General features: G+C 36.3%; 1 protein-coding gene across 1 annotated transcript in view; it reads right to left on the bottom strand.

Annotated features, from left to right (window-relative positions):
• Positions 1 to 1,164: 1,164 nt before the first annotated feature.
• ZC3H12B (zinc finger CCCH-type containing 12B) overlaps positions 1,165 to 12,288 on the bottom strand; it is a 111,326-nt gene continuing 100,202 nt past the window's right edge. The window contains exons 3-5 of the mRNA XM_047092472.1: positions 4,538 to 4,772; positions 3,764 to 3,870; positions 1,165 to 2,585 (exon numbers count right to left, since the gene is read on the bottom strand). Coding sequence (XP_046948428.1) covers positions 1,165 to 2,585; positions 3,764 to 3,870; positions 4,538 to 4,772 — 1,763 coding nt within the window. The remainder of the gene's footprint in view (positions 2,586 to 3,763; positions 3,871 to 4,537; positions 4,773 to 12,288) is intronic.

A 12,288-nucleotide genomic window follows, 5' to 3' on the forward strand; every position in this document is an offset into this window, starting at 1 on the left:
CTGTGATGTTGAATACTGCATAGGTCATAAGTTTAAAGGGTATCCATTAGACACTCCTTGAGTGCAGCTTTGTGTTCATCATTTAATGCTGCATGAGTTTGGCCATCTCTCCTTGGAAAAGGGAAGTGGAGTCTGGTAGTAAATCCCTTCATCCTTGTCAAACTCTTCTGTGCTTGTCTAGCACACACCTGCTATGCTTGTCCATCAGCTCCTCTGAAGAAGAAAGCTGTAATCTGATCCCAAATTTGCTAAAGTGAAGAGACTTAAAAGCTAAGAACTGTCAGTGTTGACAAGTAAAAAGTGCAAAGGAAATACAGTTAGTTTTCTCTGGTGCCTAAGAAAACAATATTCAAATATTGGCATGTAATTTCACTTTCAGAACTAGTTGAAACTATGAAATGTGACATAAAATCAAGTTAGATTCATGATCTATACAGCTGTAGACTAAGGACTGTGCAGAGCTTTTCTTCTCATTATCACTATATAAAAGGTTATATGGGGATACATAAACATCTCAAACTAAATACATACAGTTATGCATGCAATATAATTGCTAACAATAGGTTTGAAATATAGGTCTAGAGCTTTGATGTGACCCTATAGCTTGGTTAATAAAGATATTGAATGGTCAGATATTCATGCAATAAATTATGTATTTACTTTTTAAAAGCTTTAAATATCCTATTAAAAATCCCAAAAGGTAAATTCAATATATGATTTGATCCAGATGCTCTTGCTCTCTAAATTAGAAATATTATCAATACTTTGTAATATAGAATGTGCAACTAAGAAAAAATTGATAATGGAATCCTTTGGGAGTTTCTTGATTTTAGATCTCTCCTCATGAGTTTTGTCCTCCATTATCCGCATGGTGCCGAGCAAAAAAGCATGGGACTTGGAGTCAGAGGACTTGAGTGTGAATCCTGATTTGGTCACTTGCTAGCAGTGTGACCTTGGCAAGTAACTTAATCACAATGAGATTCAGTTTCCTTTTGTAGAAAATAAGATTAGTAAAATTTACTTTACAGGGTTGTTTTGCGCTTCAAATGACAGAAACACTATAACTTGTAAAGCGCAACACAAAATTATTACTTTTATCTTAGCATTGATGCATTATTAGTATGAATATTTATATATGTATAAAGGAATAAGTCCTGTGTCATGTCAACGTGCAGCCCTAAGCTTAGAAACAATCAAGGCTGCCAGTTGCTGGGCATCTGCTGTGTGGGGATTCTTTTCCATCACTGCAAGGACGATGTTTGAAGGGAAAATATTGCAGAGGTTCTTATAAGTCTGATACTGGTGCTCTGGGATCATATGCTCCCTGGTATCATTGCACATTCCAACCCAAGGATTCCTCCAAAGCTGTTCCATCTTTTCAGGCATGCTCCGTACCATGACTGGCTCATAGCATGGTTGCATGAGGCTGTTACTCAAGGGATAGGAGTGATAGCCATAGGAGTCGGTTGTACAGTGTAATGGGTCCCAGCTGGCATGTTGTTCCCGGCACAGGGGAGGTCTTCTTTGCCTCATTGGGTTGCTTTCATAGAGGCGGGAGTCAGAAATACTGTCCATCCGAGTCATTACCAGAGCACGTCCTGGCTGGGGGGTTGCCCCAGGGTGGAGATTAGGAGGCATGGGGTAGTCTCCAGGACAGCTTGAACATGCTCCAGTTGCTGGGTGCTGGGCTTGTAGAACTAAGTGGGGAACTGACTGCTTGTGGGGGGCTTGCTTAGAATCCTCTGGGCCATAGCTCTGCACTCGTGTTAAGGCGTCATGGTAACCATGAGGAAAAGGCTGAAGACGGTTCTGAGATACTGAGCGATGCAGCTTTAAATTGCCTTCAGGATGGCCATCAGCTACAGCCAAGTACAGGTTGTTGTAAGAGGAGTAGTTGTCGTTCCTGGTATGGCTCATACGATTGTCAGGACAGAGGTTGGGACTCCGGGCATACACCCCTCGGTCTACTTCAGCCATGTAGTACTCTCGATTATGCATGCTGTTGATGTTCAGTTTGGAGAAGTCGCCTAACATTGAATAGTAGCTGTGGTCCCCCAGGGACTCAAACTTTGAGTATTGGTCAGCATAGCTAATAGGTGTCCCATGGCTGTTGGTAACCAGGATTGGAGGGTACTGCATACTAGCCATGTGTTCCAGTGAGGCCTTCTGGTGGGGGAGATGAGAGGATCCTGGCACTGGGCTGCTGGCTGAACGAGTGTTGAGTGCACCCACCGCATGGCTTTTGGGGGGTGGGATTGTGGGGACACTTAGGGCAGTCACAAGTGAGGGGACAGAGCTGGCCTCAGGCTTACGGGCAATGGACAGCCATTCCTCAGGCTCCACAGCCATGGACCGGATGCTGGGATCCGATTGGCGCTTGGGGGCCACAAGTTTGACTTCGGAGGTTATTTCACCTTTGGCATTAGACAGCCCTGTGCTACACTTGGCCAGGGTGCCTTCACTCATGGTTTTCACTGTGGACAGTTTGGCACTGATGCGGAGCTCATCAGCCACCGAACGCTGTGGTTGGTTGGCCCGCTCCGGATGGTAGTATTTGCACTTGTGGCCATAAGTGCATTTTTTGCCTGAAAAATAATGTCTTGGGGTAAGACTCTCTCTCATACTGGTGCAAATCTGTCAGAAACTGCTGTAATAAACTGGGTACTCAGGTTAGAGTTTTACTATTTGGGTTTAAGAAGAAAGTTAACTGTCCATAAAGATGAGAGGCAGCACAACACCAAGGAGGCATCACACACTGTGAGGGAAGAAGGAAGAAGTGGAAACCTGGACAGGAAACTGCAACGTAAAAGCTAAGAACTGAGCAGTTGAACAGCCTTCACTTTCCTGTAATTCACAACTTTGCCTAGGCATAACCTGCATGCTGAGGCAGTGTAGGGCAGCAGCAGGCAGCACAGTGCAGTGCAAAAAGCACAGGCTTGGAAGCCAGTCAGCCTGAGTTTCAATTTCAGCTATGTTGTTTACTAGACATGTGACCTTGGTAAGTGACTTTACTTTCTGAGCCTCATTTTAACTCTTCTGTAAAAGAAGTCCATAATTATGCCTGTATTATAAGGTCATTGTAAAAATTAAATGAAGCTAATGAACAAGAAAATACTGTATAATTTAAATAAATGTTAATTGAGAAAAAAAACCCAAGATGTCACATAAACAAATGATTATCCAAAAAGAGTGAACATCCAAAGTAGCTTCAGACCAAGCAGCCCATGTTGCATTGTTAGGCTCACAAACTTTGTATCAGAAGGACTTGGCATAGATCATGAAAGCACTCTAGACAACTATATTTTTAAAAACCAAATGAAAATGAAGTTTGGAAGAAAACTGGAAAATACAGATCTGAAGAAAAGGGTATTAGTTGACAGAGAGTGCAGTCACCTACTTGAGAGACACATCCTTTTTTGAGGCCAAATCCAATTTGGCATTGCCTTTTCTGCTTCTGTAGGCCATGTGAGTTTCTGCACTTCCCTGCCTCCAGCAACACTGCTCAGGATGGAGACAGCTAGAACACATGTATCATTTAAACAAGCGGCAACTAATTTTCCCTTCAATTCTAGTTACGTGTTTCTCATGCAGTTTTTATGGATTTTTTTTAAATGCCTGAGAATACTTAGACACAGACTTTAACTCACAGAACATAGACAAGTTGCAATTTTCCATTTGAAAGGGAAACCTTTGAGATGTAAGTATTCACATAGTCCTTGTGTTTCTTTTAGTATAGAACTCAGTTATGCACATAGGTACTCACCATAAGGGCATGGTTGCTTCTTGTACTCTGGAACAACAGGTCTCTTTCTCAAGAAATTTTCAAGATTTGGGCCATGGCGTCCTAAAGGATCATCTGGAGGCATAAATCTAAAAGCAAACAAGCAAGAGATAAATATCTTCCTTTCTATCCCCATTACCCTTTTTTAGGAGTTCAGATCTTCATTACTCCTTTCCTATACTGTTGTCATGGCCTTCTAATTGTCCTTTCTGCCTCAGGTCTATCTCCTGCTAAGCCAGCAGTTCTTCCCTTCATTCCCACGTGAACACACACACACACACACCAAAAATATGATTTTTTCCAGTGTATCATTCTTCTGTGGACTATACATTTCAACCATACGAGCATGCCTGCTGGTTCCCCCCACATGCAACCTACTTTCACATCTTTATAGCTTTATTCATGAAATTCTTTTTACCTGTAGTGCCCAGCAATCCTCTTTCTTCTGTATGTAAACTTCATCTCAAACGTTATGTCCTGTTTGAGGCTTTTTTCCTATTATTTCATGTAGACAAAGCAATTTTAAAAACTCTAACCATACTACTTATCACAACATGTGTGGTTCTCTTTCGCTTCTCCACTACACTTTGAGCCTCTTAAGAGTGAGTCTTGTTTCCTATTCAGCCTCTTATCCCCATGGCAATTAGCATAATTCACAGTACACAGTAAATGTTCAGTAAATGTTTATTGAAATGAAAACCTATTCCTAGTGGAAACATGGATTTAAGCATTCAGGGCCTACTAAAAGAAACGTACTTGTCATTCACAAAAGAATACATCAGCAACCGCTCCTCTATAAACTTCTTCCATTCTGGCTTTTCAACTTGAAGGTCTCGGTAGTTATCATTAGATACAATGATGCCGTCGGAATCAAAAGCCAATTTGACTATGAACCGGTCATCATAACAGACAACTCTCCTGCCCTGGACCCTTCGGGATGGTGTGAAGACAAGAATCTTTTCTTTCTCCAGTTTACGTAGAATATCTTGATCTGTCAAAATATAGATTATATGCCACAGAGTAGAAACCATCTTTGGAAACTAGCAGCATTATCCTCATATTACAAATACAGAAGTTGGTACTAGATAGATGAGTGTTATTTGCTCTTAGAGAGAAAGTGGCCTTTATTCCTGGCTATGGCACCAATTTGGATTGTGACATTAAGCAAGTCACCTTCTCCTTTGGACTTCAGTTTTTAATAAAGTGAAGGAACTGAACTCAATGACATCTAAGTTTCAAAAACAACCATGAAGAGTGAGAAATAACACTGATATCCTAGCATTCCTTATGTTTGTTTTTTCTTTTGGCTGAAGCAGCAGCTTTTGACTGTTGAAGAAAACAGAGCAGTATACTGAGGATGTATCTGCCAGGAGGAGGGTAAAACATCACTCCTTGGGACTTACATTTTTCCCTTCTTCCTGAAGGAAAGCCACAACTAAGTGGAAACAAAGCTGTACCATGTTGAGTACTGACCCCCTTTCCTTTTGGTATCTTAATTGATGAGGAAAGAAAGCATACAGGCTGGGCTTGAGCAATGGCAGGGTCCACTCTCAGGCGGAGGTCGTGACCCTGTTCAGAAGCTGGCAGACAGTTCCACAACACAGTTCTAACAGCCATTCTGACATTCTTATTTGGCACATCATGCAAAAGCTGATACATAGAGGACTAGGGTCTATATGTTCTCAAATTCTATAAAGAGTTAGCTTCATATAGTGTAGGTGAATATAGTAATCCAACTAACATTAGGACCACATCCTGACTTTTGTGGACCTTAGTTTTCACTTTGTTTTCACTTTGAAATGTCCTTATTTCATAAAGACATATTAAAAATTACACTTTACAACTGCTTTGGTATAAAAACAAATTATCTAGATACATTATTATAAATTAATTGTTATATTAAATGTTTCCTTCAATATTAAAAGAAAATAAAATTAAAACATATTTTTGTTAAATTTTTTTCCAGTGTAGTCAACACACAATGTTATATTAATTTCAGGTGTACAATATAGTGATTCAATAATTCCATGCATCACCCAATGCACATCATGACAAGTGCACTCCTTAATCCGTATCACCTATTTACCCATCCACACCACACAATTCCCCTTTGGTAACCATCAGTGTGTTCTTTATAGATAGGAAATTTTTTGGTTTGTCTATCTCTCTTTTTTAACTTTGCTCATTTGTTTTGTTTCTTAAATTCCACATATGAGTGAAATTGTATGGTATTTGTCTTTCTCTGACTTAAATCGCTTAGCATTATACTGTCTAGCTCCATTCATGTCATTACAAATGGCAAGATTATATATATACACACACATATATACGTATATATATATATATACACATATATACATATATATATACGTATATATACATATATATGTATATATGTGTATATATATGTATATATATACATATACATACATATACGTATATGTGTATATATGTATATGTATACATATGTGTGTATATATGTAGATGTATACATATATGTGTATATATGTATATGTGTATATATACATATACGTATACATATATATGTGTATATATACATATATATGTATATATGTGTATGTATATATATACATTTCATACATATATATATACATATATATGTATGTATATATATGTGTATGTATATATATACATTTCATACATATATATACATATATATGTATGTATATATATGTGTATGTATATATATACATTTCATACATATATATATGTATGTATATATATACATACACATAGAGAGAGAGAGAGAGAGAGGGACCACACAGGCAGAGGAGGGGCAGAGAGAGGGGGAAATCCCAAGCAGGCTCTGCTCAGTGAGCACAGAGCCTGATCAATCCCAGGAACCATGAGACAATGACCTGAGCCGAAATCAAGAGTCAGAAGCTTAACCAACAGAGCCTCTCAGATGCCCCTAAGTTTTAAATTTTTATTTAAGTTTTTATTTTGTAAGTTTTTATTTCAATTCCAGTTAGTTAACATATAGTGTTATATTACTTTCAAGTGTACTAGATTTCATTCTTTCTTATGGCTGAATATTCCATTGTATATATACACCACATTTTCTTTATCCATTCATCAATCTATGGACACTAAGGCTGCTTCCATATCTTGGCTACTATAAATAATGCTCCTATAAACATAGGAGTGCATGTGTCCCTTTGCATTATTTTTTTTTTGTATTTTTTTGATAAATACCCAGTAGCACAATTACTGGATCATAGTGTAGTTCCATTTTTTACTGTTTGAGGAACTTCCATAATACTGTTTTCCACAGTGGCTGCATGAGTTTGCATTCGCACCAACAGCACAAGAGGGTTCCTTTTTCCCCACACCTTGCCAATATTTATTTCTTGTGCTGTTGATTTTAGCCATTCTGATAGGTGTGAGGTGATATTTCATTTCAGTTTTGGTTTGCATTTCCCTTATGATCAGTGATATTGAGCATCTTTAATGTGTCTGTTGGTCATCGGTATGTCTTCTTTGGAGGAGAAATTTCTGTTCATTTCTTATGCCCAATTTTAATTGGATTGTTTGGGCTTGGGGTGTTGATTTGTGTAAGTTCTCTACATATTTTGGATACTAGTCCTTTATTAAATATGTCATTTGCAAATACTTTCTCCCATTCCTTAGGTTGTTTTGTTTATTGTTTTGTTTAGTTTTGTTTATTGTTTTAGTTTTGTTTATTGTTTCCTTTGCTGTGCAGAAGCTTATTATCTTGATGAAGTACCAATAGTTTATTTTCACTTTTATTTCCCTTTCTTCAGGAAACATATCTAGAAAAAATGTTACTATTGATGCCAGAGATCTTACTGTCTTGTGTTCTCTGCTGGAATTTTTATGATGTCAGGTCTCTCATTTAGGTCTTTAATCCATTTTGAGCAGTTTCATTCTTTTGCAGTTTGCTGTGCAGTATTCCCAACACCATTTGTTGAAAAGACTGTCTTTTTCCAGTTGAATATTTTTTTCCTACTTTGCTAAAGAGTAATTGACCACATAATTGTGGGGTTATTTCTGGGTTTTCTATTCTGTTCCATTGATCTATGTGCCTATTTTTGTGCCAGTACCATATTGTTTTGTATACTACAGCTTTGAAATGTAACTTGAAAACCAGAATTGTGATGCATCCAATTTTTCTTTTATTTTTCAAGCCTAACATAGGGTTTGAACTCATGACCTTGAGATCAAGACCTGAGCTTAGATGAAGAGTCTGACACTTAATTGACTGAGTCACCCAACACCCTATACCACTTCTTTATCCATTCATCAGTCAATGGACATTTGGACTCTTTCCATGGTTTGGATATTCTAGGTAATGTTGCTATAAACAGCAGAGTGCACATATCCATTTAAATTAGTATTTTTGCATTCTTCTGGTAAATACCTAGTAGTGCAATTGCTGAATAGTAGAGAAGTTCTATTTTTAACTTTTTGAGAAACCTCCATACTGTTTTCCAGAGTGGCTGCACCAGTTTGCATTTCTGCCAACAGTACAACAGACTTCCCCTTTCTAAACATCCTTGCCAACACATACTCCTTTTTGTGTTGTTGATTTTAGCCATTCTGACAGGTGTGAGGTGATATCTCATTGTAGTTTTGATTTGTATCAAAGATGCTGAGCATCTTCTCATGTGTCTGTTAGCCATCTGTATGTATCCTTTGGAAAAAAATGTCTATTCATGTCTTCTGTCCATTTGTTAACTGGATTATTCATTATTTGGGTGTTGAGTTTTATAAGTTCTTTATATATTTTGGATAGTAACCCATTATCACATGTGTCATTTACAAATATCTTCTCCCATTCAATTCTTTTAGTTTTGTTGATTGTTTCCTTTGCTGTATACAAGCTTTATATTTGATGAATCCCAATAGTTTATTTTTGCTTTTGTTTCCCTTGCTTCAGGAAACATATTTAGTAAGAAGTTGCTATGGTTGATGTCAAAGAGATTACTGCTTGTGTTCTCCTCTAGGATTTTGATCATTACCTGTCTCATATTTAGGTCTTTCATCCACTTACAATTTACTTTTGTGTCTGGTGTAAGAACATGGTCCAGTTTCATTCTTTTGCATGTTGCTGTCCAGTTTTCCCAACACCATTTGTTGAAGAGACTGTGTGTTTTCCATTGGATATTCATTCGTGCTTGTTAAAGATTACTTGACCATATAGTTGTGGGTTCATTTCTAGGTTTTCTATTCTGTTCTATTGATCTATGTGTTTATTTTTGTGCCAGGGCCATACTGTTTTGATTACTACAGCTTTGTAATATAACTTGAAGTCTGGAATTGTGATGCCTCCAGCTTTGCTTTTCTTTTTTTTGAGATTGCTTTGGCTATTTAGGATTTTTTGTGGTTTCATACGAATTTTATGATTGCTTCTTGTAGTTCTGTGAAAAATGTTGGTGGTATTTTGATAGGGATTACATTAAATGTATAGGTTGCTTTGAGTAATATAGGCTTTTTAACAATATTTGTTCCTCCAATCCATGTGCATGGAATATATTTCCATTTCTTTGTGTCATCTTCAGTTTCTTTCATCAATGTTTTATAGTTTTCAGAGTACAGGTCATTTGCCTAGGTTTTTGGTAAAATTGTAAATGGGATTGATTCCTTAATTTCTATTTGTGCTGCTTCATTATTGGTGTATAGAAATGCAACAGATTGCTATACATTGATTTTCTAACCTGCGACTTTACTTAAATTTTTTTGTCAATTCTACACTTTTTTGGTGTAGTATTTCAGGTTTTCTATATAGGTTATCATGTCCCCTGCAAATAGTGAAAGTTTTACTTCTTCCTTGCCAGTTTGGATGCCTTTTATATCTTTTTGTTGTCTTATTAGTGAAGCTAGAACAGCCAATACTATGTTGAATAAAATTGATGAGTGTGGACATCCATGTCTTGTTTCCTGACCATCCATCCCCATGAAGAAAGATACTAGCCATGGGTTTATTATAGATGGCCTTTATTATGTTGAGGTATGTTTACTTTAAACTTACTTTGTTGAGGGTATTTTTTTAAATCATGAATGGATGTTGTACTTTGTCCAGTGCTTTTTCTGTGTCTACTGAAAACGTCATATGGTTCTTATCCTTTCTTTTATTGATTGATGTATTACACTGATTTATAAGGAAGTAATGCACAATGCTTGAATCCAGGAACCAATGCCACTTGATCATGGTGAATGATTATTTTAATATATTGTTGAATTTGGTTTGCTAGCATTTTGTTCAGGATTTTTTGCATCTATGTTCATCAAATATATTGACCTGTAGTTATATTTTTAGTGGTATCTTTTTCTGGTTTTGATCACAGAATGCATTTGGAAGTTTTAGTTACTTTTCTATTTTTTGTAATAGTTTCAGAAGAATAAGAATTAAGTCTTAAAATGCTTGGAGGAATTCACCTGGAAGACACTTTTGTTTGTTGGGAGTTTTGTGATTACACATTCAATTTTTTTTGTTGGTTATCAGTCTGTTCAAGTTTTCTATTCTGTTTCAGCTTTGGTAGTTTATATGCTTCTAGGAATTTATCTATTTCTTCTAAGTTGTCCAATTTGTTGGAATATGGTTTTTTGTAATCTTCTCTTATACTCATTTGTATTTCTGTTGTGTTGGTAGGTATTTCTCCTCTCCAATTTGTGATTGTATTTATTTCAGTCATCTCTCTCTCTCTCTCTCTTTGATGAGTCTGTGCAGAGGTTTATCCACTTTATTGATCTTTTTCAAAAGTACAGCTTCTGGTTTCATTGATCTATTTTCTTAGTTTCTATATTATTTATTTCTGTTATGATCAGAAATATGATTTATTTCCCTCTTTCTGCTGGTTTCATGCTTCCTTTATTGTTCTTTTTCTAGCCTCTTTAGGCACAAGGTTAAGTTGTTTCATATTGTTCTTGCATCTTGAGGTAGGCCTATATTGCTATGACTTGCCTCTTTGAACTCTTTTACTGCATCCCACTGGTTTTTGGTGGTTATAATTTTTATTTTTTATCCTATCAATTCATATTTTATTTTATTTTATTTTATTTTTACTTTTTATTTAAATTTCAGTTTGTTTACAAAACAGTATGATATTAGTTTCAGGTGTACAATTTAGTGCTTCAGCACTTGCATACATCACCTGGTGCTCATCACAAGTGCACTCCTAATATAAAGCAACTATTTAACACATCTTTCCATCCACTTCCACTCTGGTAGCCATAAGTTTATTCTCTATAGTTAAGAATCTGTTTCTTGTCTTGCCCCTCTCTTTTTTTTCCATTATCATGTGTTTTGTTTCTTAAACACCACATATGAGTGAAATCGTATGGTATTTGTCTTATTCTCATGAACCTATTTCACTTAGCATAGTACTCTCTAGCTCCATCCATGTAACTGCAAATAGCAACATTTCTGGTTTTTTATGGTTGTGTAATATTCCATTGCATCTTTATCCATTCATCAGTTGATGGACATTTGGACTATTTCCATAATTTTGCTATTTTAGTTAATGCTGCTATAAACATCAGGATGCATGTATCCTTTTGAATTAATATATTTGTATTCTTTGGGTAAATACCTAGTGGTGCAATGCCTAGGATGATTCTATTTTTTAACTTTTTGAGGAACCTCCATTCAGTTTTCCAGAGTGGCTGCACCAGTTTGCATTCCCACCAACAGTGTAAGAAGATTTCTCCACATCCTTGCTAACACCTGTTTTTTCTTCTGTTGTTGATTTTAGCCATTCTGACAGGTGTGAGGTGATATCCCATAGTTTGGATAGTTTGGATTTGCACTTCCTGATGATAAGTGATGTTGAGAATCTTTTTAAGTGTCTTTTGTTCCATGTATTTTTTTTTACTTCTTTTAATTCCTGGTTTCATTCATTACTTAGTAGTGTGTTTTTTAACCTCCATGTATTTGTACTCTTTTCAGATTTTTGTGTGTGATTGATTTCTAGTTTCATAGCTTTGTGGTCAGAAAAGATGCATGGTATTTATTACTTTGCTCTTCTTGAACTTGTTGAGATTTGTTTTGTAGGTGAAAATGTGATCTATTCTGGAGAATGATCTGTGTGCACTTCAAATGAATGTGTATTCTGCTGCTTTCAGATGGAATGTTATGAATGTATCTGTCAAATCCAGTTGCCAGTGTCTCATTCAAAGCCATCATTTCCTTGTTGATTTTTTGTTTACACGATCTATCCATTGATGTAAATGGGGTGTTAAAGTCCCCTACTATTATTGCATTATTATAGATTAGTTTATTTATGTTTATTATTAACTGTTTTACGTACTTGGAGACTCCTATGTTGAGTGTGTGTGTATATATACACATATATATTTCAAACAATTGTTATATCTTCTTGTGAGATTGTCCACTTTATTATTATATACTGTCCTTCTTTGTCTCTTGTTACAGTTTTTATTCTAACTTTTTTGTAAATTTTTGTTTATTTTTGAAAGAGAGAGACAGAGAGTGAGCAGGCGAGGGACAGAGAGAGAGACACACA

Source organism: Lynx rufus, unplaced genomic scaffold (assembly GCF_022079265.1).
Source record: "Lynx rufus isolate CCGP_SWC_20201006 ecotype Redwood Valley unplaced genomic scaffold, mLynRuf1.p SCAF_30, whole genome shotgun sequence".
Taxonomy (NCBI): Eukaryota; Metazoa; Chordata; class Mammalia; order Carnivora; family Felidae; genus Lynx; species Lynx rufus.